Source organism: Fusarium odoratissimum, assembly GCF_000260195.1.
Source record: "Fusarium odoratissimum NRRL 54006 unplaced genomic scaffold supercont1.8, whole genome shotgun sequence".
NCBI lineage: Eukaryota > Fungi > Ascomycota > Sordariomycetes > Hypocreales > Nectriaceae > Fusarium > Fusarium odoratissimum.
In genome coordinates, this window is record NW_022158694.1 from 161,084 (window position 1) to 189,069 (window position 27,986).

Genomic DNA, 27,986 nt, shown 5'->3' on the forward strand with positions numbered 1-27,986 from the left:
GCCCCGCTCCCTGCCGCAACCCCCCAAACTCATTTTCGCTTAGACCACTACTAAAGCGATAGCCTCTAGACGACCCCCTGTGGCTCGAGTTACAACCGCTGTTTTCAGTGAAGTCGCTGGTCGCCGAATGATTTTCCAGCGCACGGAGGCTCCACTCGTAAGCGCCACAAACTCGCACCACCTTGAGAATGGTGCAGCGAAAGGCAAGGTACCGCCACGGCCAGCCGCGCCGCGCCGTTACCCATGCCCAAAAATCAGCTGCCTGCCCTGGATACTGACTGAGCGTCACCGAATAGCTTCACCCAAATTACATCTCCGACGGCTTCAGGTCCTTGGCTCAAGATCCACACTTCTACGGGCCTCACCATCTCGGTCTGCTCACCTTGAGTCTCACGAGCTCGGATGAGGCCGTCAAGCCCGTCATGGCTTCATCGGCGTACGTCATCTCGTCCCCTGCAGAAAACTCCATCCCCAAAACGTCGCCGACTCGAGCTCCCCTCACTCAACGGCTCGTCCCTCATGATCTTCCACCCCATCTCCTCCTTTGGATCCTGCGACATTCATCTCCATACGTCAAATATTATACGCTGTCCGCTGACAATTATCTCCACTGTTTAGGTCGCTAAAGGACCTCTCCAAGGCGATCGTCGCCTTCCTCGCTGAGCCAACGGCTTCGCTGCCCGACGACTTAGAAAAGATCATTGATGCATACCTCCGTCGACACCAGAAATATGACGACGCTACGGCAGATCGCCTCCAGGAAGAGCTCCTGTCCATTTTTGACAAGCACGTCAAAGACAAACCTTCAGCCTTCGCGCCCTTTCTGAACATCCTTCGTCAACTACTTTCGATACTTCGAACTCCTGAGCGGATATTTGCATGGTGGGACTCGTGCTCTGCGCTTCTAGCCAAGTCCTCTCCCGAGAAAGGTGTTGTGGAAGCGTCACTGGCGAATATCATGGAAATCATATCAATTGCGGAAGAGGATCATGACGGTTCTGATTCTGACCTTTCCTCCAACCCACTCATTGACCGCCTGTTCACAGGATGGATGGAGAAGCTTTACCCGTCTGTCACCGAAGCGCTATCAAGCCTTGAGCCAAATGAGAGAATCACGCGGGAGGCTCTTGTGCAGTTCGGAAAGAAGCATCCCAAGGTTAGTAATATATGCCTAAATTGTATTCATCAGGGGGTTTTCTGACCTGAACAAGGAGCTTTTTACTGCGCTTGATCGCTATTTTGTGAAGAAACAGTATCGCAAGGCTGTCCTGCGCTTCTTGGGCGACTATCTTCAAAGTCAACCTCCTCATGTTCACCAGATTCTACAAACGCCACTATTTGCTGATATTTTAAAATGCCTACAACAGGATAGCTCAACGACCATAGTGTCAGCCGCGCTGACAGTTGTCATCATGTTACTTCCACAGATGCCAAGCTCACTGGTTCCGCATCTACCCACGCTGTTCAACATCTATGCAAGGCTATTATTCTGGTCACGAGAACGGGCCAGCGTAGTTGAGCCTCAGCCAGAGGATACAGATTCATCCAATTGGGAACAATGCAGTCATGAGGCAGACGTCGATGCTCACCCTGTCTATCACCTCCTGAACTACTATACCATTCTTTATGGTCTCTATCCCATCAACTTCATGGACTATATTCGCAAGCCTCAGAGATATCTACGTCACGCCAATGTTGCAAATGCCAACGATATGGAAGTTCAGCCTACCGAGATTCGAGACCAATCAGAAAGGTTCCGCCAATGCCATTTACTTCACCCAAACTTCTTCACCCTCACGATTGATTCGGAAAAGACGGATTTTGGTCGCTGGATCAAGAGCGAGGCCTCGGAGGTTGTTGCTGAGTGCATGGCTTTGTGTCTCGCGAACGATTCCAACCTGTCTTTCGGACAGCCTTTGTCTGTATCTGAAGCGTCTCCATCTAACGAAGGATTTGTCAAAGAAAATCACCCTTCTGTTCCAATGACGACGGCTGAATCCCACAGCGGCTATCGTTTGCCTACATCCGCCAGTACGGACTCGTTAGCGAGTAGTCGTCGGCCATCAGCTCTAATTCGACGGGGTTCCCAATCAAGCATCCCATCAACTCGGGATTCTATTGATGCCAGGATAAGAGAACCAAACGCCGACAGTCCGACCCTTGGTCCTCATCTCATCCAATCTTCCTCCCATACACAACTACAGGACATGATCCAATCTAACAAGGTCATCAAGTCCGGTTTGCATCAGTCTTTGGCCAACGATAGCGTGCCATCACTATCACTCAGCAATCAAGATTCTGTGGCTGATCGGCCCGGCCCATCGCTACTGGGCGCCCCGCCAACTATCAGCACGCCCCTTTCCTTGACTGAGACGAATACACAAGTGGCTCATCTGCAGCGCCAGATCCTGCTTTTGCAGAATGACCTAAACTTTGAGAGATATTTGAAACAACAACATATGGCCCATATTGGTGACTTGCGCAGACGACATATGGAGGAAGCTGTGACAGAGGCAGAAACACAGAATCTACTCATCACAAACCGTAACTTGAAGCATCGGTTCGAGGAAGCGAAGAAAGCGGAGATGCAAGTTCGGAGGGATTCTGAGAAGAGTCGTGCCCTTGCGAAGAAGTGGGAAGCTGACCTTTCCACCAAGCTTAAGAAGCTGCGTGACGAATCAAAGCGACTCAAGGCTGACTATGAAGCGCTCCAGAAGGAGCTAGATAACTCCACGGCGGAGCGTGACAAGTTGAGGGTACTACTGTGCGAGGCTGAAGTCAAGGAGGTCAACTGGAAGCAGAATATGCAGTCCATTGAAATTCACAGCGCTGAAATCGACCGGTTGAAAAGTGAAGTCGATAGATTGACAAAGGTTGAACGTGATTTCCAGGCCAAGGAACTCGAGCAACAAAGGGCAATCGCTGCCGCTGCAGGAGCAGAGAGCAAAGTTGAGGCTCTGAATCTTCAACTCGCCAGTCGAGAGAATGAAATCGAGCGTACTAGGAAACTGTTCCAGAACCAAATTGCAACTCTACAAGCGAAGTTATCCGAGGCGCAGGAGGAAAGAAGTCTACCTTCTCGGGATAGCAAGGCAGCAATTCAGGCAATGCTCGCAGCGAGTCGAGAGAAGCAAGCTGAACTACAGAAGCAGTGCGACCTGCTGATGCGCAAATACACCGCCCTGCAGTCATCGTTCCTGGATATGAAGACGGAAACGAAGCCAAGACATCTCAGGATCGAGACCTCACTAGATGGAGAGCATGATTCATCATCCATGTCAACGAGCCCCGTCATGATGAAAACGCGGCCACAGCGTGTGCTCTCAAGCCCTGACATCACAGAGGGCACTGCATACAATGTCACGCCACCTCTCGGGCACAAACCTGAAGCTGCCTTATCACCGAAGTCAGGGGGTTGGGCACATCCACCAGGGTCACCATTGGGAACAGATGCATCATCTCTATCCATGAGCCCAGATCACCAGCGATTCGGACGAAGTGATGGGGGACGATTACTTGCCAGGAGTCACTCGGACTTATTTGCCAGTGCAACACACAATCGACTCCGTAAAGATTCGAAAGACAAGGGTAAAGAGGAGGCAGGCGCGAAAAAAGACAAGAAACCATCGGCATTGAGGGGAATTCGGGGGTTCATGTATGAATGAGAAGATGATTGTGACAAGGTGAGCAATGGCGATAGTGGATATATAGGCCGGTTTTGACATATTTGCGTACATATGGCAGTCATTCTTGAATAAATCATTAGGCTCGTCGCCATCCACTTCATTTGACCAGCAGCACTGATGAATACGCAGCACTGAGTACTAAATAAAGAATCACCATGCTCTCAGTGAGATGCGAGCACGAAAGCTACCAGCGAGATTAAAGAATGAGCTACGAGTGCATGTAAGAATTGATTTCCATGTACTCACATTGATGCATACACATGGTAGCGCATTGTCAGCCTAAATATTGGTATCACGCCAGCAGCTTTCCGAGGTGGTCGATTTGAGAATGTCGATTATACCGCTGTATGAGCATCAAGCCCAGGTTGATGCTTGGTCGACATGCATGAGCTCTGTTACGAAAACGACTTTCAACAATTGGATGGCTTCCGTAGCTCAGTTGGTTAGAGCGTCGTACTAATACTTCATTCCGAGTATCCGGTAATGCGAAGGTCTCAGGTTCAAGCCCTGGCGGGAGCAATCCCAGTGCCTTCCAATTGTTACTTTTTGCATTTTCTCGCATCTCGAGCTATGTTTATGTGTTTTGCAGACATGCTGAGAAGTTGGTCCGTGGTATCCATGCCATGATATGAAGTCTGAAGAAGCTCGATGCCTTATGTAAACAGGGCTGAATGGCTAATTGCGGGATGCGGGGTCATGTCCCATATCAGGCAGGAAACAATAAATAACGATCGGGTTGTAGTGATCTTTTCCTCCTTTTTTCCTTGCCTAACGCATGGACTTCATTTCCGAAGAAAACATAATAAACGGAATGACTGCTTATTATGGTGATGTGACTCAGTTGCTCTCGGGGAGTCTCTTCTAAATAAGATCGCGATCTGGGGGCAGCTGAGCGGTCAATTCTTGTTGTGTCTCTGACTGTGTTTCGATATACGTCATTTTGTTCTGGACGTGACCATGTCTTGAGACATGTTTCTCATCTGATGATTCAGATTGAGAAGCTAAAGGTCTGATGAAGATTACTAGAACAGAAGTTAGTGTAACCCTTTGTTCTTTTGTGAAAATTGTCCTTTGAAAGAGATCAAACTCGACTCGGGCTGTTTGTGGTCCATGTTCTAATGTTGGCACACCATATCCTTTTTTAATGGGGTGGAGATTTACAGGGGATGCTGGCTTGTGTGTTTGTGGGGGAGAGATTTGATGAGGGTAGTAGATCCGTTAAACAAAGAGAATCCGGATTTTCATAATAAGAGGAGCGTGGTTTCCGGTCTGTTGAGAAAAGGGATCGTTCGGTACTCTGTACTCCTACAAGAGTCCCACGGAAAACAGTTCTCCCAGCCGAGCTGTGTCATTTCGCAATTTGACCGTGGATACGGTCATGGCCATGGCCATGGTATGCATCTGGCTGCAATGCCGATCTGGTTCGCTCCAGCCGCATGTGGATAATAACCGATGGACTCGCTTCTCGCCCAATCTGAGCAATTTTCTGGTCGACTACTGTATGTAGGCAATCGGACCCCCGCGTATTAGTGCCTATCGAGAAGCTGGTTGGCTGGTTAGTTGTCATTGAACCGCTCCCATTGTCATGTATGATGGAATAGGTGCGGGATAGCTACAGCGAGAGGCTGTGCTCGAGAGAGGTCGAGATTGGAGAGGATAGCGGTGAGGACAATTGAGCCGAGGAATGCGCACATCAGAACTGGAACTTTTGCAGATACGTCGTTTTGGTGTTTCTTTTGGTGGTACCTGAAGTCTGGTGATGATAAGACAAAACGTTCGAGTCACTCGCTACACGGCGATTGTGTGCGTTGATGGATGATATGTAGCTAAGGTACCTTAGTTATAGCTGTATTTGATCGCTGGAATTGAGAATATGGATCCTCAACTGACAATCGGACAGGGACAAAGCCGTTGACTCGTGGATAGAGATGACGTAGAGACTGTGCCACGTGAAGGCCTCTGGGCCGTTAGCGCATGTCGTCAGCGGACCTGAGGCTCCTGGAAGGCCGTGCGTTCTGGTTTCAGCGGGGTTGGTTAGCGGATTTCCAGTGGACTGGGCCTTGTAGAGGCGCCTGAACCGACAAGGGGGAAATGGCTGAGTGAGTGAATGACCTCTGGTGTTGATATCACGGATCTAAGGACAATGTCTACAGATCTCCTAAAGATCTCTGAAAAGAGACCGTTGAAATGGGTTTACTCCCTTACATTATGCCCTGTCACATCGAGTAGCTAGCTATAGGTTAATCGCATCGAGCATGATTACAAGATCTCCATTGACGCTTGCTGCCTAATATACTTGACTCATTAGATACTTGGAATTACTATTGTCATTGTTTGTTGACTTCGTTACCACTGTCAACCATTTATCGCCGGATGCCGCCGCTCAACGTCGGGTTTACTCATTCTGTGTCTCTTCCTTCAGCTCCCAGCTCTAGGCTCATGATCGATCATTCTACGCCAACTCTACCTCTCAAAAAATCGCTTCTGCATTATCGGTAATCGATGCCCTAACTTCTGCGCCCGAGATTCCCTCGATTGTCTACACGCCCCTAGGCATGAAATTCAAATAAGCATCCTTCACAATAAGAAAAGAGTTAAGCTACCTTACTATACCGACACCACCAACAAGAACCCACGACCCTCTTTTCTTTTGCGCCTATCTTTTTTACCCTTCCCTCTCTTTCAACCACATCAGCTTCTTTTCTTCTTTCCTCTCTCTCTCTCCCTTTTGCTTCTTCCCTTCTTTTTCGTGCGCCTCGGGTTTCTTTCTTCCCCCTTTCATTCTCTTCGTCCTTTTCTAAGAGGGAGGTCCCAAACCCCCCCCTCCCCCCTCTTGGCAAACGACGCGACCATCACCAATAATAATGTCGTCGCTCGAAGCCAAGATCGTCGTCCTCGGCGCCCAGGGCGTTGGGAAGACGTCTCTGGTTATGAGATACTGCAAGGGCGCATTCAACCCGGCTCAGATCACTTCTACCGTCGGCGCCAGCTTTCTCACGAAGCGCGTCGTTGACTCTGACTCCGATACCGTTGTGCGCCTTCAGATATGGGATACAGGTTGGTTTTGATAAGGATCCAATCAAGTTTTTATTCTCTTATATGCTAACGTCAACTCACAGCCGGCCAAGAACGCTTTCGTTCTATCTCCCGCCTGTACTATCGCGGCGCAAACGCCTGCATCCTCTGCTACAGCATCACAGACGCACAGTCATTCGCCGATATGGGTGTATGGCTCATGGAACTTCGACGAAACCTCCCTCACGATGTCGTTCTTCACGTGGTCGGTACAAAAGCCGACATTGTCGCCCGCGATCCCTCAGCCCGCCAGGTCCCATTCGAACGTTGTATCGCATACGTCGCTGAGAACCTTGCCCCAGGCATGGGCAGCACGCCACCTCCGACCGCAACCCCTTACCACGTACCGACGCCTATGTCAGGTGGCCAGGCGATGTCTCCCCCGTCTATGGAGCCTCGGAGCCCCAGCTCGAAGCGTAGCTCTGGTTTCTGGGCACAGGAAGTTGGCTGGGACGCCTGTCATGAAATCAGCGCCGAAACAGGAGAGGGTGTCGAGGAAGTATTTCGTGTTGTCACACGCAAGCTTGTTGAGCAGAACCGCAAGATGCAGCAGGCCCTTCTAATGGCCACTGCCATCCCTGGTACCCCAGGTTACGAAGCCGGCATGGACGGAGGCTATTTTGCGGGTGCAGACGCACGAGGGAGTTTCCGAGTAGGCCGCGATCGTCGAAGCTGGCTCTTCTCGCCAGGTTTCTCGCCCGCCGTTACGGTCGAGCAGGCGGGAACCCAGGAGCAGACACAAGCAGACGGCTGGGATCGAAAAGAGCGCAAGAAGTGCTGTTGATTTTCTTGATTGCCATTACCAAACTTGGCGAACGAAGACGATATGATGGAAAGAGATGTAGACGTTGTATGGACATAAGAAACGAGGTCATGTCTGCAACGAATTCCCCACGGCAACGACGGAAGAGGAGCTTTAGGATGGTTTCGACGACTGAGCGCACATGTTTGATACCCGGTCTTTTTTCGTGTTTCTTATTTTTTGTTTTGTCTTATAGGTCATGTTTTGCGGGTTGGTTCACAGTCGGGGTGTTTTTCGTCTTTGGTACTGGCAGCCTGGTCCCGGCTCATTTACTATTTCTGTACGCAATGCATAATTTCTTTCCTGGTTTTTCTTCTCTTCTCTTCTCTTATCTTCATTCAGTTCATGCATGGTGCATCAGGCGGGTCTTCTTTTGTTCTACTGTTTCGCAATTGGGAGTTGGACGAGAGGGTCATGAGAGGTAGATTTTTCCATTTCTGACTTAGAACATACTATGCATTGCTATTTTGTTCAAACATGACCGTCGACATCGCCGTGTCTCCTATTCATAGCCAAGGCACCTTGACTTTCTGATGTTTCCGCAGACTGATATGATTTCCACGTGCTGGCCTGTAGTGAGTGAGAGTGGCTAAGCCGGCAGCATCCGGAGAACCCCACCCCCACCTGTTCCGGTCGGAGGTCGGATGTGTCCCCCGCATCCTCCCGTTATCCGCCATCCCGCACCCGGGACTATGGAATTGAAAACTGCCGCCAACACCAGTCACTTTTTTTTACTACATACCCTCTTGACAACCTCTTAAGCCGCTAATCCTCCACTCTTTTGCCCTCTTCTCCTCACATCACCACTTGCTGGCCTCAACTTCGAAGCAATGGCTCACCCTCAAGGAAACCTCGCAAACCTTCTCCCTCCTTCATGGAAAACCTCGGTAACCGCTTGGCTAGCTGAGGATACGCCTTCGTTCGATTACGCCGGCTTCGTTGTCGGTGACGGTCCCCGTGTCGCTACCCTCTGGGGTAAATCCAGCGGCATCATCGCCGGCCGACCCTTCTTCGACGAGGTCTTTACGCAGTGCGGCTGCACCGTCGAGTGGCATGCTGAAGAGGGAACAGCTGTTGACCTGAGCAATGGCAAGCATCGAGTTGCAACAGTCAAGGGTCCTGTCCGCGGAATTCTCCTTGGTGAGCGCGTTGCTCTGAACACACTTGCACGATGCTCTGGCGTCGCTACCAAGAGCCAGCGACTTGTATCGATTGCGCGTGAGGCGGGGTATACAGGTGTGATTGCAGGAACACGAAAGACAACGCCGGGATTCCGCCTCGTTGAGAAGTACGGCATGCTAGTCGGCGGCGCGGATGCCCACAGAATGGATCTCAGCGCCATGATCATGCTCAAGGATAACCACGTCTGGAGCCGAGGCAGTATCACCGATGCTGTCAAGGCTGCCAAGTCAGTCGGTGGCTTCAGTATGAAAGTGGAGGTGGAGGTTCAGAGCGAGGCTGAGGCTGACGAGGCCATCGAGGCTGGCGCCGATGTGGTTATGTTGGATAACTTCACTGGTGATGGTGTTAAGGTTGCTTCAAGAAGTCTCAAGGAGCGATGGCAAGGGAAGAGGCATTTCCTGCTTGAGACATCTGGTGGACTTCAGGAAGATAACTTTGAGGCGTACTTGTGTAATGGTGAGTACTTGGAAGGCTTTCTGAAGAGCATGCCGATGCTAACATATTATAGATGTCGATATTTTGTCAACAAGTTCTATTCATCAGGGAGTGCCGCACATCGATTTCTCACTCAAGATCGAGCACTAGGTCAAGATAATAAAAGTATATTGATATCCACGAAAACTAAGGATCCGTTCTGTTGGTAACTCGAAGTCGAGTGCTGACTTTGTAGACTTCCATGTGTCACATGAACAACCTGATAATATTCATCTGCCTCGGAAGCATCTCCACCATCGATAGTCAAAAACCAGCCATCCTAGCTTCCATGTTTGGTCCTCTATTCCGATGGTGGCTTAAAAGATCGTCTTGCAAAGATGTCTGCTTCTCCTGTTCAGGAACTTGCGGGTGTCAGAACGTGATAACATCACGCTGCTTAAATTCCTCGTCGATAGAATATACAAAGCAGGGCTGGAGGTGAAGAAGTGAGCAAGACGAAGATGAATCTCCCTTTCGACAGGCCTGTGCCATTGTTAGCAATCTCTGATTCAAATGTCAGAGTCACCAGGCACAAACATAACTGGCCAGTCCTCAACTCTTGGGTTTGGTGACGCCAAAAGACGCCCACACCATGAGACTATTTCTTCTCCTTTACTTCCGATCTCCAATCTCTTCGGTCGTCTTTCGTTCCTTGTTCATACATGGAGATATTTCTGTGTCGTGATGTTTCAGCACAGCGTTCGAGCTTTAATCAACTCGTCATATGAGAGTTGAGTAAGAGAAATGGAGCTTTGAGCATGCCTTGGACACAGCGTGACCACGACGAGGGCCAAGACCCCGTAGCTACGCTATCCCTTGGGCTACTGTGCACTCTTCACCTTCTACAAATACTTCAAGTCTATTACATATATTCGAAGCATAATCAGTATCATCATAAACTCAGGAGGCAGATGAGTTGACGAAGCCTAATGGCATGGTCAAGTAGGCATGACTTCGCCTTGAAAGTTGTCACATCATCACAATTTTGGAATCAAACGGGAATGTCTTGGCAAAATCTTGGTGCCATTTGTGTCTATCGACATGCAACTGTCTGCAGGAGGCATTCATCAAACACCCTTTTGTAAAACCCCAAAACGGCCGTGGAAAAGAGTCAATTCATACATGACTCACTACCAGGCAATGAAAAGAAGAGACAACGCGGTTTGAAAGAACTTGCACAGGCACTCTTCGTTAATCCTCATTCCTTACGCGCCCTCAATCCCTATCTGATATCATTTTCTTAGACGCCAGGCATGTAAAGTCAAGACCATGAGAAGAAGAAAAGTTGGCCAGGTGGCCCCATGTTGAGCAAAGAAGATCGTAAAGTACGATGATGCGTAACGTACATTGAGAATCGAAATGAAGAGAAAAAGGAAACAGTTGCTGTAGACGTGGTCTAGGGGGCTACGTCTTCTGCCACCTCACTAGATACGAGTGCTTGCCAACCAAGACATGCCGGGATTCCTCATACCCGCGAACGATGTAGAAGCGTGCCATATCCGTTCATCAAAGAGCTTAGAGCTTAGACAGTAACGCGCTTCTCGCCCTTGGGCTTGAGAACGTTGTCGCCATAACGGCCGCCAAAGTTACCTGCAAAGTTAGCGATGTTTGCATCATCAGCACACGGGTGGGACTTACCCTGAGGGTTGTAGTTGCAGACGGTGTACCAAGAGGGGAAGCTGAGAACAGTTCCGGCAGGGCACTTGACAGTGGCGCAGCCGACCTTCGTGGAGTCCTTCCAGACAACCTGAGTGAAGTGGCCGTAGAGGTCAATGTTCATATCAGCAGGAGGGTTCTCCTGGCCATAGAAAGCCCAGTTGGCCATCTCGTTGTTGTACCACTGGTTGGTAATACCACCAGCAGCGGCCTTGTTCTTGAGGCCATCAATGTCGCTTGTGGCACCCCAAGAAGCGAGGTTCTGGCCGTAGCCGCCATTGCCTTGCTTCCTAAAGATATGTCAGTCATCAATTCGTTATTCACACATGTTATTGACTTACATGTCGTGCTCGAAAACACAACCGTTGGCGGTGTTCTCGGCGTAGCCGGCAAGCTCATCATCCCACTCAAGGGCAGAGGCAGAGTGGTTAAGACGGTGGATGTTGTGGTAGGCGAGCATAACAGTGTTATAGGCACCATCCAGAGAGAGGTCATCACCGCCGCTAGCAGGGACCTCAACCTTGGGCTCGGCAGCCTTGGTAGGCTTAGCGACAACCTTTTCGACGGTAGTCTTGGGCTTCTCGACGACGGGTGCGGGAGACTCATAGACGCTCTCCTTAGTAGACTCAGGCTGGGGCTCGACAGTAACGACCGTAACCTTAGGGGCCTCCTTGGTGGTTGAGGGCTTGCTGACAGGCTTCTTGACCTTCTTGGGCTTCGCAGCCTCCTTGGTGGTTGAAGGAGCTGTATACTTGGGAGCAGGGGCTTCCATAAACACAACGCCAGTGGGCTTTGTGGCCGCAGGAGCCGTGGTCTCGGGCTCGTCGCCAGCAACAACAGTGACGGTAACAACCTCGTAGACCCACTCGGTCTTCATCTCTCGCTTCTCAATCTCTCTCTTCTCGAGAGCATTTCGAATAGGGCTGGCCGAAGCCAAGATGGCGCTAGCGCCGAGGAGGAACATAGACGCCTTCATGGTGATCGGTGAACAGACACACAAGACGGAATGGGGTGAACTGGAAATAGAGTCAGTTATATAAGCTTGAGAGGTATTAGGTGTGGCTGGTTTCAGTTGAGCAAACGTCAAACCAATGCCGCTTGGCAATAGCTGTTTCCGTGTCTTTGATGAATGCGACGAGGCTAAGATGTAGCGAGGGTGGAATGGTGTTTCTTGTGGGGAATGTTTGGACGAGAACGTGTAAGACATTTGGTGTTGAGACAATTTCGTGTGAAATAAGATGAAGTAAACATCGATATATCGAGTTGAAGGGATTTCCCTTGCTGAATACTTAAAGGGACTCATTGCCGCTATCGATGGTGACAAAAGACATGGCTCTGCTTCGGCGATGTTCTGTCGAGGACAAGGCCGAGTCGGTGTTGTGAAAGGGAGGATATCGATAAAGACTCCCTCAAAGACCGGGGTTGGTGGAGAACAAGGCGAGACAAAGAGGGCGGACGCAGATAATGGATGCAGGTACAGAAATGCAGGGTTCAGACTACAGTATGCTTACCTTTTTGTGGTGGGTAGTGTCTGTAGATGGGGTTGACGTTGGATTTGATTCAGAACCAGTCTGGTGAGCGGTTGACAGCACTGCTGAAGTTGAGATTCCGTCTAGGAGTCTCGAAAAGAGTTTTGGTGTGGTTGAACAACGACTGAAGTTCAACAATTGAAGGAGTGACAGAAGGATGAACCGAAGGAAGGACGACTTGATCAACTTTGCTTTGCGATACCGAAAGGTGAGGTCAAGAAGATGAGGGAGGTCTTGGGACTATATCAACGGTTCAACCGGAGGCTTGGCTTTAAAGTTTTGGTTTTGAAGGAGTGGACTGCAATGTCGTAGACACGCAAACAAAGGAGTGGCAGGCCCTGCTATCGTTCGACGAAGACTCTTGGAGGGGGGTGAGGGAGAGGGAAGAAGAGTCGAGATGGCTTCGGAGCGGACGACGACGTTAAAAAGGAACTGCTCGGCGGGTCGCAGACGGACAGCCACTGTTAGCCCAGGGGCGATTGGCTAGATGGTGCGGTATTGATTGGATGCTTTGCAGGGGGTATCTGGGGATCTCGCGAGCCTGCAATCGAGTGTGAGCTGGGGCGTGGTGCAGGGGACGAGGCCGGGGGTGTCGTTCGAGAACGAACCTAACTTACTATCAGAGTAGAGAGCGGCAACAGCGAGAAGCTGTTAGTGCAAGACGAACGAATGAGTGTGAAATGCGAATAAAGTGAGCGTGAATAGTGGATAGTTGAAAAGAAAGAAAGCGGAGAATGAAGTTGATTTCGAGGGAAAGTGAAGGGAGGTCCCAAGAAGAGATGAGGCTGCCAATGTTTTGGCTACAATGCGGTGCGTTGCCAAGGGCCGTCGCAGTTGGCAAGCACTGACAGAGTGACTAGTTGGCACTGACAGTGACACCCGACTGCTGGCCTTCCTCCTGCCTGCGTCTCTTAGGTTGTTGTTGTTGTTGTCCCGGGCAGGGCAGCTGCTACAATGACCCCTGGAACGCGGGCTGGAATACGCTAGTGCCTCAAGCCAGTGGAGGGGTGCGTTAGGCTGGGCGCTAGAAATATGGCGGGAATGGATGCTGCAAGGCACCCAGGAACGAATCATGCATCAGCCCAGTGCCTTGAACTGGACGGGAGGCATTGATGAGCGTGGCTTTGACGTCTAGCGCTGTGATATTGAAGTCCAGCCCGAGTTGCATACATGTCCAATGGCATTGATTGACTGTCTATCATTCGAAGGGTTTGTAGAATCCTCGCTTTTGCAGCTATTGACTGAATAACTCGACGCTCACACTATTATTCACAGCGCAAAGCAATCGCCTCGAGGACGATATCTTCGGCGTACGGCAGACGCACGGGCCTCGAGCCACGATGATGAAACTCGTGGCTTACTCAATCCCCTTTTGCCTGTGTGCGCAGCATTGACGCCTCTGATGAAAGACTGGACGGTACCTGCATTTAGGTACTTCCAATACCTTACTGTGACACCGCGCATCAGTCCAACTGTCCAAGCCGACGACTGCCGCTGATCGACTATACCACAAACACCTACATCATAACTGCAACCCAGTGACTTGGTAGAAACATATCGGTTTCAATGCGACGATCACACATATCTACGTGGTATCTACGTACAAAGATTTGGCTTCTACAGGATAGCATTGCAGCATTGCATTGCAGCGCCAGCATTGACTGCATAGGCGGGCAGCTAATCAAATCAACACAGGATCCAGGATTGGGACCCTTGCTATGCTCAAACACAGTGGAAAAGAGTAATCAACTGGTTCAGATCATAACAGACCTGGCCCTGGCCCAAGGTAATTACCAGTCATCTCAGCTCTGGCAGTGTTTTCAGCTGTTGGGCGTTTGATGCTGGGTTTGACAGTGGTGAGGCAGGCTGTTGGTGTTGGTGTTGCTCATTGACGTAGCATCCATCCCCTCATCTCATATCCGGTTCTTTTCCTTTCGAGTGCCGGGCTATCCCATCCCCCGGTCTCATCATACCCTACCTAAACGAGACGATTGACTTTGCTCCTGTGTTAAAACCTTGTCGAGTTCAACAGCCCAGACTCGATTGAAGCTCGATTCTTTGCTCATCATTTCCTGTCGAAATGATCCCCACTCGTCCCCCACTGGTGATCATGCTGGAGTAGAAGGTTAGAGAATGCTTCGCAAAGCTTGGCCTGCTTGCGTGGACATGAAAGCCACCTCGGAAGCCAAAATCAAGTCTCAAGCCCCCCGGTTTTGGTCAATTTCAATTGTGAGCATTTTACCACATGCGTGTTGACCCGTAACTTTATGGGGATGTGTCTGGAGTCAATACACTTTGCACTTACACCGTAGATTTTGAGGGTCCATTGACTTCCGGATGCAGTGTCATACTAGAACCTGACGGGAAGTAATACTACCTAGATACCATCGATTGAGATCAAGATCGTGTTAACGGTGAGGGTATGTATTATGCCGGGTCGTACACCAACACTTACACATACGCACGCACGGGTTTGTATGTGATCAAACGACAATATGTCAGCATTAACAAATACGAAACGCATTCCTACCTGGCCTTAGCCTTCATCTCTCTTCGCATCCATCGCATTGATTCTGATTCTGTAAGAGGCAAGCTGAGCTGAGCAATTGGTTGATTGGAAGTACGTACCTCTCCACCCCTTTTTCACTGCCCCTTGCAGATGTCGATGTGGCGCGTGCTCTGACGATCCATCTCCGATGGACACGGCCAATCAACGTTGTGATTGTCGACCTCATCTCCATCAAACAAGCTATTCAAGGGTGGTGTAGCGGGTTGTTGTGGGGCTTCCCTGCAGCTGCATGTCCGAAAACCCGCTAATAAACCCGGCTCTCTTCTTCCCCATGCGCTTCTAGCATATCTGAAACTGAGCTAATTAGAGGTGACCTTTCTGCTCCGTTCTTCATCTCCCATCCAAGGCCTCACTTTTCCTTTCTGATATTACCAAATACTGAGAACATTTCATCGCTTGATGTTAAATTGGCAAATGCCAAGCCATCCTTGCAAGTCATTTGAAAAATCGAATATATGCTCGATTTCGCGGGCCGTCATTCTTCTGTAGCTTGGCTCGACCCAGCAGGGCCTGCTCCGTTCGTGGCCACGGACAGTTCGGCTCGTCGTTGGTTTCTCTGTATGTCACCCTGGACAGTTCCACAGTAGGAGAAGATTGGTGTGTCACAGAATGATTGCCTCTGATTCATAGTTCAGAGCTAGAGATACTCATTTGATGGCCTTGGGGAGCAAGAAACCTTCTGACATTTTAAAAAGGTGCCAAAAATAATTAGCCTAGAGACCTACCAAGTCTATCCTAAACTGGTCTAGATTTTTATATCGCTAAGGATATTGATTCTAAGTCTTCTTGCCTCCCATACAATGGACTTTAGGGTAGGTTGGGGTGACGATCGATATCCAGAACCGAACACTAGGACAACTCGAAGTTGGTAGCTACCTCCGGGCCATATCGTCGATGGCTTGCTTTCAAAACGTTGACACAATAAACTGATCGTCGTTGATCATCGGAGTCCGGCTTTGTTAACATACACATGATCCCTTGATCAGTCGTACTACTTTACTTCATGAATTATCAATCTACCTACCTCTTTCTACCTAAGTTGTACTTCTCACACCCCTCTCAGCACGTATATACTCCTCCCTTAGACACATTGAGCTCAGCCATCAACGCATTTGTCTTAAAACCATTGAGTCGATCACAGCGACTCAAGACCGACTTCCGAGCTTGGATGGCATGACACGCAATCCACAACTTCTCCATGTTCTAACAGGAAAGGGACCAGTGATTCCCATTGGAGAAAGCATCCGACACGGTGGCGCTCAACTTCATTCCTTCAGTGCACCTCGAACAACTTTATCCTCGCTTCTAAACCAAAACCATAATATTTAGTCCACTCGCGGCTCTGCTAAAGTTCGAGTACTCTGTATTACGTGGCCGATCTCCTAGAGCTGAGTCAATTAGGAAGTCCAGCCTTGTCACCGGCGGCACCGAATCGTCCATCGAGTTTCAAGCCTGTAGACGATGATGATCGGTGGTTCCGGGCCTAGGATCTGCAAGTAGAGGCCGAAGTTCTACGGTCTAACATCACTGAACTGAAGATATACGTAAGCATCGGTATAGATATCGGCAGCCTTCAAACTTTGATCCGAACAAGCAATTTAGCTGGAATTTTCAAGCCGCTTTGCTGATCGATCTTGGTCCACATGAAAGCACAGATCATTCTAGACTGACTTCTCGTTACATCCAGTACCCGATATCCTGGGTCTATCCCGGGATCTAGTCCTCAATTCTCCACATGTCTCCTTCATTCACTGTCACGCGTGATATCTTACCACTCCAGTCACCGCTTCACACAAAGGGACGAGATATCCCTTCTCGCAAGCAAGGCCCTTCCAATGTGTCCCCCTTTATCCTGCGTCTTGGGTCCAGACTTATACTCACTGTTTCATATATATTCAATGCCGCTGCTATTACCGGCGCTGTCATGGCGACCTGAGTGGCCTGCTGATCCTCCAACACAGTCAACGTGGTGGCATGGATTGAGACTTTACGTCTTGTTTATCTCATGGAGGCCACAGTGAGCACGCGCGCTCACTCTTGACGTTAAGTTCTTATTTAACTGATGTTTTCTATGATTGGTACAAGCTTCACAGAACTTCAATATGTCTTCATCCTTCTCCGAGTTGACACACCTACCCTACAGGAGACGGTCTGATTCATTCCAAATCACTGATACAATAATTACTTGCCCCAAACTAGTCTCCTTTGACTTGGGTTTTCGAGCAGGATGAAAAATAACATAGCCAGGCTCGTAAACTTAGGTGCACTAGATGATTCGGGCTCGTGAATTTTGTTTGTCGCTGCGAGTGACAAACTCTCAACAGCGTCGTCGATAGATCTCCACACTGATCGAGCTGTAATAAACCAAGGGTTCTTTGTGATACTTTGCCCATATTATCTGATCTCGCTGTCTTTCTCCCAGTTAGAAACTGGGACGGCGGAACAACACCAACCTTGGCATCATCACTTGAATCGTGATATTCGAGGTCAACTGTTCAAAGGACAGGTCGATCAAACCACCACACAAGTACACCACCAAACACAAAACCCCTAGGAATCGATGCCGCACAAAGAAAAGAAACCGTGATCCTCGGACACTGTGATACTACGTACGTCGCTTGAAGACAGGGCCGATCGATTCGGCGACATGCAACCACGACATGGTACAACCGTGCCCTGACTTCTCGAAGCAAACTCGTACAATCTCGTGAACCCCTCTAAAACGGCACCGAGAAAAAACCAAGACAAGATTCTCATAATTGTTTCTTTGTTGGCGGCCTTTATGAAGGCCAGAGGGGGTGTAGATGATGTCAGCCAACCAACAACGTGGCCCATTCTGAACATCAAACATGGGCGCTTGAAAGGCCCGTTTCTTGTTTCACGAAGCGCACAAGCGCCGAAAATCGAGAAACAAGACACCCAAAGTGTGATGATGCAAGGGTCAGCTCTGGCTCTAACTGTTATGCACTTGTGCCAAAGGTTCCTACTCTACAGAGGGAGTAGTAAGCTTACGTATGAAGCCCGTTTGAATAGACTTGAGTTTGGCCATATCAAGCTCAATTCACAGTATCAAGAGCCTAACTACTAATTTATGTGCCTCGCTTAATATACGAGCCTCTACTCAGCCAGAAAAGCAGGTTTCCGCCGTATGTCCCCTCACGGCGTGTATATGCCGGTTCCAGCTTAGGTTTCTGCCCATCACACCAAGCCAATCGTCCCCTCTGCTGATCGACTCTACTTGAAACGAAACGGCTCGTTGCATGACAACAGTTACGCTGCCTGAACGAGTCTAAATGAAGCCGAAACAAAAGCCCCGGCTAAAAGGCCAACAACACAGAAATGATCATGTGCATGGTCTGGGGCATATGTGAGGTTGTGCGACTCTGAGGACCAGTCACCGACAAGAAGGCCCTACTCTAGGGTTCAAAGTTGTAACCATCCTCATACATGCGGCTCAAGGAGCATGCTTGTTGCATATCAAATGCCTTTGGTCACTACGAGTCCGACCTCCGGCATCTCGCCAAAATCCGTGTTGGTCGCTCTAAAACGGCGTGGCGGTGACCTCGGCAGCTCCTTTAGATGTTGTCGGCCGGTCTCATGCATCGTGATCATATACCTCTGCCCATCAAATGTCGATCTCGTCATGTGGTCTTTACCAGATCACAAAAAAAGGACATACCGAATTGTGGCTCCACCGCTTAGCCGAACTGCAGTGTTGTTGGTGACTTCTCTCAAATGTCTTGGAGTGCCGTGCATCAGGCGTTCAAGGCTAGCTGCATGATGCTGCAGGTTCTGTTACGTTTGGGGACTGCAATGCTGTGACCAGTAACTTTGTTGATAAGCTTGATCTGCGTGAGGTTAGATGGTATGCTGAGAACCAGAGCTTTCATAGCGGGTTGAAAGCCGCCATAACAATATCATATGGTAGCAGCTATTGACATCGAGATACCGATTGATGTGTGAAATGTCACCGAAAGTCAATATATTGCTTGGCTTGGTGAATGGAGTGAATAAGACTGCATCGAACTTGATATGGGACCTGCAGCTTAGTAGTCAATGATATATAATACCGCATGTGAGCAAACGGATTTTGATTTGATAGCTGGTAGTTCTCTCTTTGATTCATCAACAAATATACATGACCGAACCTCGATCTTAATAGATTCCAGCGCTCTATTGTTGCGCATCCTCCTGCCCCGGAACGAAGGGCTTGCCGTCTCCAGGCCCGATGCGTACATCAGCGAAGATCTGCTTTGGTCGAAGGTGAACAGGGGTTGAGTTCGTTGGCTGATCGGGGATCTTCTTCTCGAGTTTCTATGTCTTGTATTAGAACCTTCATCTACAGTGATGGACCATGGCTGTCGTACCAGATTGTCGTAGACGCACTTGTTGAGCTTCCACTCAGCAGGACGGCACTGCCACAACTGGTGATTTCGGTCGTCGAGGCACTCCCAGTGCTTGCGGAACTCAGCCAGGCAGTGGGTGTTGATGTCCTTGATACTGTTGATCATGTCAGTGGCTGGCCCCAGCCTTGAAGCTAACTGCGCTTCAGGAAGACCACCAGACTATACGGTCTGCTGAACCTTAGATAACATACACGCTGGAGGCACATCGGGTAACTCGTCGGCCCTCCTTCAAGCACTCAAGCTCTCCTCGGCCAGGGTTCTCGTTCTTGCATTGCATATAATCGTCATTGTAGTCGCGGCATCGAGCACCGATGAAGAAGGAGGCCGAGAGGAGAGGGGCAGAACTGGCACCGACCTCCTTGACGGCGGGAATATCGGCGGGCAACGGAGTGGTGTCAATGAGCACCTGCTGGGAGAATCTGATGGATTGATTAGTTAACCAATTATCAGCTGTTATAGAACTCAATTGCATCCGCTGGGAGCTCCAGAGCATAGGCAAGAAAGTCAGCTGTCGAGTGAACATACTGGGGCCTTCGGGTAGACATGATGCCGGTATTCTGCGAAGCTCGTCGTCAAACGTTGCGGTGATTCAAGAATCCGGAAGTGGTTATGTGAGGTCGTTCGGCTAGGATTTGGTAGCGTAAGGTAGGAATTGGCTGACTGTGATTGGTGGTTCGGTGAAGCGAGGCTGGGCGCAAGGCTGCAACGGGGCCCAAGGTGAGCGTAGCTCTGTTTTCGCGTCGCTCAGCTCCAATAATTTTAAGCCGCCAAATAAACACAGCAAACAATCAAACAGTCGCATTTTCAGTCTTACAGCCCCCGATAAAACTTGACTACGACGACTATACAGTCGCACAACGGGAATTAATCTCATATTGAGCTACTAGCTACCTCTTTCGCCCGGGTTCCGTCTCGGCAAGGAATCTCATCAATCAAAGCCTAGCTTGCCGACTGACAGCTCCCGATTCTGACGTCGCAACACCATTACCAACCATGTCGCTCTTCGGACAGGCTAAGCCTTCGCTGTTTGGGCAGTCGCAGCCCGTTCAGACAACTGCGCCGACTCAGAGCACAGGATTCGGTCTAGGCCAGCCTCAACAACAGCAACAAGGCAACACACTCGGCGCATCGATCCAGCAACCACAGCCGCAACAGATGCCAGCTCTATCTCAATCGCAAGCTCAGCTTTCAAACTCGCTATGGCAGCCTGGAAAGGAAACACCGCGTATGTTGTCAAGAAAGAGCTGTTCTCCTACATCGCAAGACTGACCCCTGTATAGACCAGAAGCCGATTCTGGAGCAAATGAAGCTTGTTACCGAGAAATGGGACCCTGCGAACCCCAACTGCGTCTTCAAATACTATTTCTACAACAAGGTTGATGAGAGCCACGTTCCTTACTACAAGCCTCAACCTCACGAAGACCCTCGGGAATGGGAGGAAGCCCTGCAGAACAAGCCAGCCCCAGGGTTCATGCCCGTTCTTTGTTCCGGCTACGCTGGCGTTGCCGACCGCCTTAAAACGCAACAGCGCGCCGTTGCCGACTTCAACATTCGTCTCCACCAGATCAACGGCAGCCTGGATGCCATTCTTCAGCGCCACGAGCTCGAAACTGAGGTTCGCGCTGTCGCAGCCCGTCGACGACAGACAACAATTAGTGAAAGATGCCTAGCGCTTGCTGCACGGATACAAGTGCTCCGCAACCGTGGCTACGCACTGAGTGGTGATGAGGATGATCTGAGCAGCCGCCTGCAGACTCTGGAGCGAGAAGTTCAAGACCCTGCTGTTGGGGCAAGAGAGGAAGAACTATGGAGCCGACTTATTGTGTTGCGAGGCTATGCTGATCAGCTCAGCAAGGAGCTGGATAAGCCTACCGGTTCTGAGGGAGAGAGCATTGATCCAGAGCGAGAAGCTAAAGCAAAACGAGTAAGTGACGGATCGACCGCGATACAAACAAACCAGCTAACTCTTTTCTAGGTGCTTGAGGATTATGAGAAGCAGATCCAGCATATCAAGAAAGAGCTCGAGGCTCTATCGACAGATTATGCAGAGTGGGAGAAGACCAGGAACCCGCACTCAAAATAGATGGAACTTAATCAGGGCAGACGGTTTAGCGACAAAGGTGGTAAAGACGGAGCAACTGTCTTTTGTTAGGATGTATATTGGTGAAATAGAGTTGGAGTCAGGACTGGGTATTCATCCTAGGCGTCATAGGATACGAAACGTAACTCTTTGTAAAGTCTAAGAATAATATCGACACAGCAAGTGATACCTCTATTGGGTTTATGAACTGGGAACGGATATGGTGCATTTTGATCTCGTGAGGAATGTTGCTGCGCGGCTTTTACCACGTCTTGGGATATGTATTGTTACAGATTAATCATGACTTCCCGCCCGTCCCATCTAAACCGGTTCTATTGTACATGGCGCGGCGGAAGCACCATCGACCGCATTTCTGCAGGCTCATAACACTATCAAAGACGACACGGACAGATTCATAGTCGTAAACGGTGTTATTGGTATTTAGAAGATCTTGCCGACGAGGTCGATAGCGAAGGGAGCTAGGGAACATCGTTAGCACCACTCATGTCAAATCAAGAAAATTCATCAAACATACAGAGGTAGAGGAGGACAGCAGTGGTAATGGCACCTTGGACTGTAAAGGCAGCATCGGCCTCAAGAGCGCGGATCTCCTCCTGAGACTGCTGAGGGGGGGCGACTGCGATGGATCAGTTTTGATGTTCGACAATTCAATTGGGGTTCGACATACATCCTCCAAACATTTTGTATGTAATTTAAGCGAAGAAGAAGTGTTTGGTTGAAGGGCAACGCTCGTTGACAGCTAAATAGACTCGGGTATGATGCTATCTCGTTTCGCTGTCATGGGTCAAAGAATTTTGAACAAGCGCGGTTCAGATTCCAAAAAGCGCTGACCAATCAGACACAGCGATTGATGGATCCGAACTCGCAGCTCTTATCGATAAGCAGGCTATGTCATCACCACTGACTGATCACCTTCCCTCCCCAACGTATAATCCATCTAGACAATTATATGTTGACTTGGCTAAATAGTAGATATAACCATTCAAGACATCCATCTGCTGATCAATAAATTCATCGCATTTCATATTGTAATTCCGTTTACTATCAACGAATGCGCTCACTTATACACATGTGCAGCTACGCATCGGATTTCCTCTCTGGTCAACATGGGTATCATAATGAACCTGACCAGCCATATGCTGGGACTCAAAATTTCACAAAGTACAGGCCACCAAGCCGTAGCAACCAATATCCAGGGTATCATCCCTATTTCTATTCATTGTAATCATAAGATAGCAGAAACGACTTCCGAGTACGCTTTTCTCCTTCTATATACCATTTCCCAAAACCTTTGATTTTCCAAACACTATGCTTCAAAGACTAGAGCAACACCGTCGTCACCAGCGGTGACAATCCTCTCTCCTGTCTCGCCTTGAACAAAGCCCAAGACGCCGCCACCTTCTCCATCACCACGGTGGCCCTTCCATTCCTTTTGCAGACCAGCCTCAGCAGCTGTTGCGGGAGCGTTGGGGTTTGTGGCACCAGCACCTCGGAGGTCCCAGCGGCGTACGACACCGTCCATGCCGCAGCTGGTCAGTTGCCATGAGTTGGGGATGAACTCGAGCTTGACAATGGCATGTTCCTCATGGGCGCCAGAGATGTGCCGTCGGACGGCGAAGCGGCGGGTGGCATCGTAAACGACAATAGAGCCATCCACAGAGCCGGCTGCGAGAAGGGTGGAAGGAGGTGTGTTGGGCGTTGTGACGAGAGCAAGCGACTCGATACTCTCGGATTGGGTGTGTAGTGCGGCGAGAATTTGGCCGCCAGCGGTCGCCGTTGACTGACCAGTAGTCTTGCCTCCAGCTCGGGCACGAGCCTGGGGCTGAGGTCCGGAAGATGCAAGTCGTGGAAGAGAGACAATCTTGATGGCGCCAGTGGCACCACCGACAGCAACGAAGGCGCCCTTGGGGTCAATGGCAAGCGAGTAGAGACCACCCTCAACCTCGAAACGCTGATCCTCGGCAGTCAAAGCTACTGCAGTCATACCGTTGTCGCCAACGAGGTTCTTGGCAGTGGCCTCACCCCAAACGTCCCAGACGTACAAGCTTCCATCCTCGGAGATGGTAGCCAACAGAAGACCATCAGGCGTCCAAGCACCAGCGGTACAGGCACCAGTGTGGAGGAAGTAGGACTGAACGATCTGAAGAGGATTGGCTTTATCTGTAGGATCAACTGTGTAGACCCAAACCGAACCGTCGGAAGCGCCTAGAGCGATGGTGTTGGGGTTGGTGGAAGATGGGCATGGCGCAATCCAGTTGACCTCAGGCACCTCCTGTGCCTCACCAAGGAAGTCCATCTTGACTGAACCATCGTTCAAGATGGTTGCCTTCCAAGCGCGCAACCTTCCGTCAAGTCCACCACTGACCAGGGCCTCTCCTTGAGGCAGAGTCCATGCGAGTGTGTTAATCGAGTCTGTGTGGCCATCTAGGCTAAATAACGAGGGAAGCTGGGTGCTCTTCAGGGCGTCTGCGGCGGGGTCGCTCGAGAAACTAGCAGGAAGCGGAGGTCGCGATTGAGCAGAGGCTGTGTTGAAGACCCATCCTGCACCGGGAGCATCATCTTCCTGGCCAGCTGAACCGCCAACCGCGATGATGGAGGGGTACTTGGGGTGCTGGGCGATGGTGAAGAGAGAGTCTTTAGGTTCGTCGAAGTAACCGATGGAGTCGTTTTGGAGCAGAATCTCCTCATTGTCGGAGTCCATAGCCAGGTCCTCATCGTCGACAATCTCCTCGGCGGCATCCTCGGCGGCGAGCATATCCTCCTCGAGCTCTTCGTCGACAGGCTCTTTTTGATCGCGGGGGTTAGAAGACGACATGATGGCGGGGTAATTTTACGACGAGGGTACGACGAGTGATATTCGATGAGAGCGATAGAAAGTATAGAAAACAGGAATGAGTATTAATAAGAGAATCAGAAATATGCACTAGGTAACGCAGTTGATGGGCGCTCCCTTTCGTTTCCAGTTGTTACTTGCTTGATAAGCAGGCAAATGTTTTTTCAACTTTTTGGTGGTCGGCGAGACAAGGATTTTTTTTCCTGACTGCGGGGTGGTGGCGGTCATAGTAGTCCGCTTAGCTCCAGAACTTAATGGAATGGACCTTGAGGTATGAACTCGATGCGCTCTGATAAACGAATGAATATTAACAGCTATCTCATTAGGGTATTGCGACAGTTAAAAGAAGAATAATTGAGCCCCAGCTCAAGCGTATAAGTGTATTGAAAGTGCATGTTAGAATGAGGTTGAGGCCAAGAAATGCTCACTTACATCCTTCAATGATAAATCCTTTCAGCCGATCCCTCTTGATTGCAACAATTATAAATTTGTATGCTGTAGTTTATGGACAAGGTACAACGTTTGCATTCAGGTGCGAATGGACTTTTCCTTCATGATTTCATGATTGACAGTACATATTTGTAGTTCCTTTCATAAAAACTGCCAAACTGCTTGAGAAGGTCTCTATAATAGTGGCTTGATGGTGACATAATTAAGCACCCAACAATAAGCAGTATCCCGCGTACGCCAGCAACGCCTGAGTAGCAGCAGCTTTCAACCATCCAGAACTTCAACCCAGTTCTTTTCTGACTGCTTCCGCCTCCATCTATCCTTCGCGGCTTGGCGCATAGCCTTCTCCTCTTCTCCAACCTCATCGGCCTGTGTTGCCATCTCCCGAATTTGATGCTTGAGACCCAATGAAAGCATCTTATACCATCCGCTATGAATCTTGCAACGCTTGCGCTCACACATACCGCGAACTTCGTCGCCTTCTCCTAGAGGATCGCTCAGTTGAGACGCTTTGAAAATAGCCTCGCCTTCTGGTGACTTTGCAAACGCCTCAAAAGCGTCCCGGGCACTAATACTGTCGAGACGTTGATCGTATCCACAAATATCTTCCTTGAAGCGACCGGCAGTAATTGCAGCTTGCCGTCGTTCGTGTGCGAACTCCAAAAGGGTGAGCATTTTGTGGCAGAGAACTGTCTCCTCGGCCAAGTGGAAGCGTGCTGCGGCTGCATTTTCGAGATACTCTTTCTCCTCAGCAGAGAGGTGCATCTGATCGGGATTTTCTGTGATATTTGTTAGCCGAGTTGCGTGATAGATAGGAAACGACAGCGACATACCGTTCTCAGTTCCGTTTGTCCCATTTGACTCTGTGCCTGCAAATGGTGCCTTGACCAGCCTCCAAAGCCCTTCTTCGTCAGTTCCTGAAAGACCACCTTGAAGGAGCGCCATGAACTCCTCCTGGGTAAGCTGGTCGTTTACTCCTCCTTTCCCCTTTGCCTTGGGCAGCTTGGCTACCATGCGCTCCCACCATGTTTGTGCATGCTCGTTGGAACAGAACACGCTCTTCTCCTCCTGGGCTATTCGGGCCGCCTTTTTACATCCGCCTAAGGCGCATGTTTTCTTGTATAACGTTGTGAGGCTTTCGTTTGTGCAGAGTGGACAGATAAACTTTTCGATCAGATTCTCGCCAATCTCTTTGTTCATGTTGATACATTCTCCATGGAACCAATCCTCGCAATTTTCGCAGCATATCATCCACCGATGGTCGTCTGCTCCGCGGCATAGGCAATATGGTCCATGGTCGGACTCCTCGAGTTCGGATCCTGCCGATTCATGGGCATCTCCAGTGGAACCTGACCGCGCGGGTTTGGCTCTTTTCGCCGCCCTTGGGCCTCCCGTTTTCTTTGATCGCTTAGGCGTCTTCTTAACTGCCGAAGCGGTGCCTTTCTTCTTTGAAGCTGTGTGAGCGGCCATGTTGTAAGGTTCTGCAGATGTAGAAGGAGGATGTGAAGGTGAGTTGGAGGAGGCGGGGTGGGCATCTGACGGAGGCTGAGGGGTAGTCTCGGCAACCGTTTCGCTCTTTTTATCATTTTCAAAGGGCTCAGAGCGAGAGTCTTCGCTTTGTCCTATTGTTGGTATGGTTTGTTCCATTGTGGAGTGTTGACAGTGTTGGCAGGTATTGCCCCTTATATACAATTACTGTGGTCACTTGACACAATACGATTTATATAACAGACTGAGAAACAGGTAATGCAAGGGAAATATAAGCACCGCCAGTTTATTAAGCTAATCGAAAAAACAGAAATTGAAACTTCGGTGTAAGTGACAAGCTGTTGGGGATGGGAGAAGTGAGTGGTTGATAGGCTGAATGACTAAGGCGGAATCGATAAACCCGGTAAAAGCCCGGACCATGTATTTTTTGGAGCTTACCTAGGTTGTGACAATCGAAAGATGTAAGTTTACGTAGTAGATTCTTTAGCTTTTGCATGAGTTTATCGACTCTTGCCTAGAGTCAGTTCACCATGTCGAATTCGAGCACGACTTCAAGAGCACTGAGGGGTGTGTTCTCATCTCTCTCGACAAGACAATGCCAGCGATGTTTGTCCAGCAGCGCTCTCCAGCCCAAGCAGCTCCGACCAACCCTCACACGAGCGCCAATCCAGTCGAGACAGCCCATCACTCAGCGCCGAACGAAATACAAGACCATCGAGCAGGCCAAGAGCCGATATAGCAATGGGGTACGCATAGAAAAGTCCTGGGGAGAAATGCTATGGTGTCTGAAGAAACAATGAGCTGACAAATGCACAACAGCCCTTTTCTTGGAAGGCCGGAATTCTGTTCGTCGGTACCTGCGGCTTGCTAGTATGGTACTTTGAGTTTGAAAAGGCGCGCATGCAGCGTAAGAGAATAGCTGAGGCGGCCAAGGGCGTGGGCCGACCAAAAGTTGGAGGAACCTTTGAGTTGATCGATCAGGATGGAAAGCCATTCACTAGTGAGATGATGAAGGGCAAACACTCTTTGGTATGTCAAGGAAACGAGCTTCGCAGTTTCAAAACGAGGATGTTTCATGGCTAATTCTTACTAGGTATACTTCGGGTTCACTCGATGCCCTGATATCTGCCCCGAAGAACTCGACAAGATGGCTACCATGTTGGATATCGTCGAAGAAAAGGCCCCGGGTGCACTTCTTCCCATCTTCATCACCTGCGATCCCGCCCGTGACACCCCCAAGGCTCTCAAGGATTACCTGGGCGAGTTCCATGAGAAGTTCATCGGTTTGACCGGCACGTACGACCAAATCAAGGCGCTCTGCAAGAAATACCGCGTCTACTTCAGCACACCTCAGAACGTCAAGCCAGGACAGGACTATTTGGTGGACCACAGCATCTACTTTTACTTGATGGACCCGGATGGCGATTTCGTTGAGGCATTGGGCAGACAACACTCGCCGCAGCAGGCCGCAGCGCTTATCTTGGACCATATGAGGGACTGGGATAAGAAATAGAGCATTGACTTTTTGGCTCTACGTAAAAAGAACATCCATGGTTGGGTTGTAAGATGAGCAGATATTGCGGGTGATGTAAAAGTACTGTAACACCAGAATCATTATCTCATAGAAGGATACTGTGATATTAGGAACCACTCAATCAACTGTACATTTCCACGAACTGACATTAAAAAGGAAAAGCCCGTTTATTATCATTTTTGTGTCGTAGTCTACTGGTAT

General features: G+C 49.6%; 10 protein-coding genes and 1 non-coding gene across 20 annotated transcripts; 6 read left to right on the top strand and 5 right to left on the bottom strand.

The window, feature by feature from the left end:
* Nucleotides 1-96: 96 nt before the first annotated feature.
* Nucleotides 97-3,989, top strand: FOIG_05853 (uncharacterized protein). 9 transcript variants are annotated; one of them, XM_031204721.1, is made up of 5 exons: nucleotides 258-436; nucleotides 619-1,156; nucleotides 1,212-3,683; nucleotides 3,745-3,766; nucleotides 3,816-3,989. In XM_031204721.1, exons 1-3 carry the CDS (start codon nucleotides 423-425, stop codon nucleotides 3,663-3,665), a joined length of 3,006 nt encoding a protein of 1,001 aa, XP_031064970.1. In that variant the 5' UTR covers nucleotides 258-422; the 3' UTR covers nucleotides 3,666-3,683; nucleotides 3,745-3,766; nucleotides 3,816-3,989. The 9 variants fall into 9 exon arrangements, with proteins under 9 accessions (XP_031064967.1, XP_031064971.1, XP_031064975.1 ...); XM_031204726.1 differs by having other exon boundaries at nucleotides 221-436; nucleotides 619-3,683; XM_031204719.1 differs by having other exon boundaries at nucleotides 221-436; nucleotides 3,745-3,989.
* Nucleotides 3,990-4,110: 121 nt separating this feature from the next.
* FOIG_05854 lies at nucleotides 4,111-4,205 on the top strand. The gene has a single exon. It is a non-coding gene; the product is annotated as a tRNA-Ile (tRNA).
* Nucleotides 4,206-6,550: 2,345 nt separating this feature from the next.
* On the top strand, nucleotides 6,551-7,545 carry FOIG_05855 (uncharacterized protein; the record flags this gene model as incomplete). The annotated part of the gene is made up of 2 exons (XM_031204727.1): nucleotides 6,551-6,743; nucleotides 6,806-7,545. The coding sequence occupies 2 exons, from the start codon at nucleotides 6,551-6,553 to the stop codon at nucleotides 7,543-7,545; spliced, it is 933 nt and encodes a 310-aa protein (XP_031064976.1).
* Nucleotides 7,546-8,393: 848 nt separating this feature from the next.
* On the top strand, nucleotides 8,394-9,330 carry FOIG_05856 (nicotinate-nucleotide diphosphorylase (carboxylating); the record flags this gene model as incomplete). The annotated part of the gene is made up of 2 exons (XM_031204728.1): nucleotides 8,394-9,201; nucleotides 9,254-9,330. 2 exons carry the CDS (start codon nucleotides 8,394-8,396, stop codon nucleotides 9,328-9,330), a joined length of 885 nt encoding a protein of 294 aa, XP_031064977.1.
* Nucleotides 9,331-10,221: 891 nt separating this feature from the next.
* Nucleotides 10,222-12,409, bottom strand: FOIG_05857 (uncharacterized protein). Its single transcript, XM_031204729.1, has 3 exons — nucleotides 11,217-12,409; nucleotides 10,858-11,165; nucleotides 10,222-10,809 (listed from the first exon to the last, which is right to left on the bottom strand). Exons 1-3 carry the CDS (start codon nucleotides 12,176-12,178, stop codon nucleotides 10,742-10,744), a joined length of 1,338 nt encoding a protein of 445 aa, XP_031064978.1. The 5' UTR covers nucleotides 12,179-12,409; the 3' UTR covers nucleotides 10,222-10,741.
* A 6,531-nt stretch (nucleotides 12,410-18,940) lies between these two features.
* FOIG_05858 (NADH-ubiquinone oxidoreductase 20.8 kDa subunit) lies at nucleotides 18,941-20,041 on the bottom strand. Of its 2 annotated transcripts, XM_031204731.1 has the most exons (4): nucleotides 19,905-20,041; nucleotides 19,571-19,798; nucleotides 19,341-19,473; nucleotides 18,941-19,287 (listed from the first exon to the last, which is right to left on the bottom strand). In XM_031204731.1, the coding sequence occupies exons 1-4, from the start codon at nucleotides 19,922-19,924 to the stop codon at nucleotides 19,147-19,149; spliced, it is 522 nt and encodes a 173-aa protein (XP_031064980.1). In that variant the 5' UTR covers nucleotides 19,925-20,041; the 3' UTR covers nucleotides 18,941-19,146. The 2 variants fall into 2 exon arrangements, with proteins under 2 accessions (XP_031064980.1, XP_031064979.1); XM_031204730.1 differs by having other exon boundaries at nucleotides 19,034-19,287; nucleotides 19,571-19,993.
* A 94-nt stretch (nucleotides 20,042-20,135) lies between these two features.
* FOIG_05859 (uncharacterized protein) lies at nucleotides 20,136-21,770 on the top strand. The gene is made up of 3 exons (XM_031204732.1): nucleotides 20,136-20,604; nucleotides 20,660-21,303; nucleotides 21,355-21,770. The coding sequence occupies exons 1-3, from the start codon at nucleotides 20,373-20,375 to the stop codon at nucleotides 21,460-21,462; spliced, it is 984 nt and encodes a 327-aa protein (XP_031064981.1). The 5' UTR covers nucleotides 20,136-20,372; the 3' UTR covers nucleotides 21,463-21,770.
* Nucleotides 21,527-22,291, bottom strand: FOIG_05860 (uncharacterized protein). Its single transcript, XM_031204733.1, has 3 exons — nucleotides 22,148-22,291; nucleotides 21,995-22,096; nucleotides 21,527-21,938 (listed from the first exon to the last, which is right to left on the bottom strand). Exons 1-3 carry the CDS (start codon nucleotides 22,158-22,160, stop codon nucleotides 21,901-21,903), a joined length of 153 nt encoding a protein of 50 aa, XP_031064982.1. The 5' UTR covers nucleotides 22,161-22,291; the 3' UTR covers nucleotides 21,527-21,900.
* Nucleotides 22,292-22,478: 187 nt separating this feature from the next.
* FOIG_05861 (uncharacterized protein) lies at nucleotides 22,479-24,538 on the bottom strand. Its single transcript, XM_031204734.1, has one exon. The coding sequence runs from the start codon at nucleotides 24,293-24,295 to the stop codon at nucleotides 22,787-22,789; it is 1,509 nt and encodes a 502-aa protein (XP_031064983.1). The 5' UTR covers nucleotides 24,296-24,538; the 3' UTR covers nucleotides 22,479-22,786.
* Nucleotides 24,539-24,782: 244 nt separating this feature from the next.
* FOIG_05862 (uncharacterized protein) lies at nucleotides 24,783-26,600 on the bottom strand. The gene is made up of 2 exons (XM_031204735.1): nucleotides 25,597-26,600; nucleotides 24,783-25,542 (listed from the first exon to the last, which is right to left on the bottom strand). The coding sequence occupies exons 1-2, from the start codon at nucleotides 26,408-26,410 to the stop codon at nucleotides 25,028-25,030; spliced, it is 1,329 nt and encodes a 442-aa protein (XP_031064984.1). The 5' UTR covers nucleotides 26,411-26,600; the 3' UTR covers nucleotides 24,783-25,027.
* A 97-nt stretch (nucleotides 26,601-26,697) lies between these two features.
* On the top strand, nucleotides 26,698-27,982 carry FOIG_05863 (uncharacterized protein). The gene is made up of 3 exons (XM_031204736.1): nucleotides 26,698-26,997; nucleotides 27,071-27,280; nucleotides 27,345-27,982. Exons 1-3 carry the CDS (start codon nucleotides 26,782-26,784, stop codon nucleotides 27,762-27,764), a joined length of 846 nt encoding a protein of 281 aa, XP_031064985.1. The 5' UTR covers nucleotides 26,698-26,781; the 3' UTR covers nucleotides 27,765-27,982.
* The last annotated feature ends 4 nt before the right edge of the window (nucleotides 27,983-27,986 follow it).

What these genes read in the sequence shown, in the direction of transcription:
- FOIG_05862 (XM_031204735.1), bottom strand. Translation starts at nt 26,410, where the DNA reads ATGGAACAAACCATACCAACAATAGGACAAAGCGAAGACTCTCGCTCT. An exon ending in GACAAACGGAACTGAGAACG is followed by an intron (nt 25,543 to 25,596) that starts GTATGTCGCTGT and finishes CAAATATCACAG; the next exon opens with AAAATCCCGATCAGATGCAC.
- FOIG_05861 (XM_031204734.1), bottom strand. Translation starts at nt 24,295, where the DNA reads ATGTCGTCTTCTAACCCCCGCGATCAAAAAGAGCCTGTCGACGAAGAG.
- FOIG_05863 (XM_031204736.1), top strand. Translation starts at nt 26,782, where the DNA reads ATGTCGAATTCGAGCACGACTTCAAGAGCACTGAGGGGTGTGTTCTCA. An exon ending in AGAGCCGATATAGCAATGGG is followed by an intron (nt 26,998 to 27,070) that starts GTACGCATAGAA and finishes AATGCACAACAG; the next exon opens with CCCTTTTCTTGGAAGGCCGG. An exon ending in TGAAGGGCAAACACTCTTTG is followed by an intron (nt 27,281 to 27,344) that starts GTATGTCAAGGA and finishes AATTCTTACTAG; the next exon opens with GTATACTTCGGGTTCACTCG.
- FOIG_05859 (XM_031204732.1), top strand. Translation starts at nt 20,373, where the DNA reads ATGTCGCTCTTCGGACAGGCTAAGCCTTCGCTGTTTGGGCAGTCGCAG. An exon ending in GCCTGGAAAGGAAACACCGC is followed by an intron (nt 20,605 to 20,659) that starts GTATGTTGTCAA and finishes ACCCCTGTATAG; the next exon opens with ACCAGAAGCCGATTCTGGAG. An exon ending in GAGAAGCTAAAGCAAAACGA is followed by an intron (nt 21,304 to 21,354) that starts GTAAGTGACGGA and finishes ACTCTTTTCTAG; the next exon opens with GTGCTTGAGGATTATGAGAA.
- FOIG_05857 (XM_031204729.1), bottom strand. Translation starts at nt 12,178, where the DNA reads ATGAGTCCCTTTAAGTATTCAGCAAGGGAAATCCCTTCAACTCGATAT. An exon ending in TGTGTTTTCGAGCACGACAT is followed by an intron (nt 11,166 to 11,216) that starts GTAAGTCAATAA and finishes ACATATCTTTAG; the next exon opens with GAAGCAAGGCAATGGCGGCT. An exon ending in CTGCAACTACAACCCTCAGG is followed by an intron (nt 10,810 to 10,857) that starts GTAAGTCCCACC and finishes CTAACTTTGCAG; the next exon opens with GTAACTTTGGCGGCCGTTAT.
- FOIG_05858 (XM_031204730.1), bottom strand. Translation starts at nt 19,902, where the DNA reads ATGTTCACTCGACAGCTGACTTTCTTGCCTATGCTCTGGAGCTCCCAG. An exon ending in ACCCGATGTGCCTCCAGCGT is followed by an intron (nt 19,474 to 19,570) that starts GTATGTTATCTA and finishes CATGATCAACAG; the next exon opens with TATCAAGGACATCAACACCC. An exon ending in AGTGCGTCTACGACAATCTG is followed by an intron (nt 19,288 to 19,340) that starts GTACGACAGCCA and finishes TACAAGACATAG; the next exon opens with AAACTCGAGAAGAAGATCCC.
- FOIG_05860 (XM_031204733.1), bottom strand. An exon ending in TGCTGTCCTCCTCTACCTCT is followed by an intron (nt 21,939 to 21,994) that starts GTATGTTTGATG and finishes GATGTTCCCTAG; the next exon opens with CTCCCTTCGCTATCGACCTC.
- FOIG_05853 (XM_031204718.1), top strand. An exon ending in TCGGAAAGAAGCATCCCAAG is followed by an intron (nt 1,157 to 1,211) that starts GTTAGTAATATA and finishes GACCTGAACAAG; the next exon opens with GAGCTTTTTACTGCGCTTGA.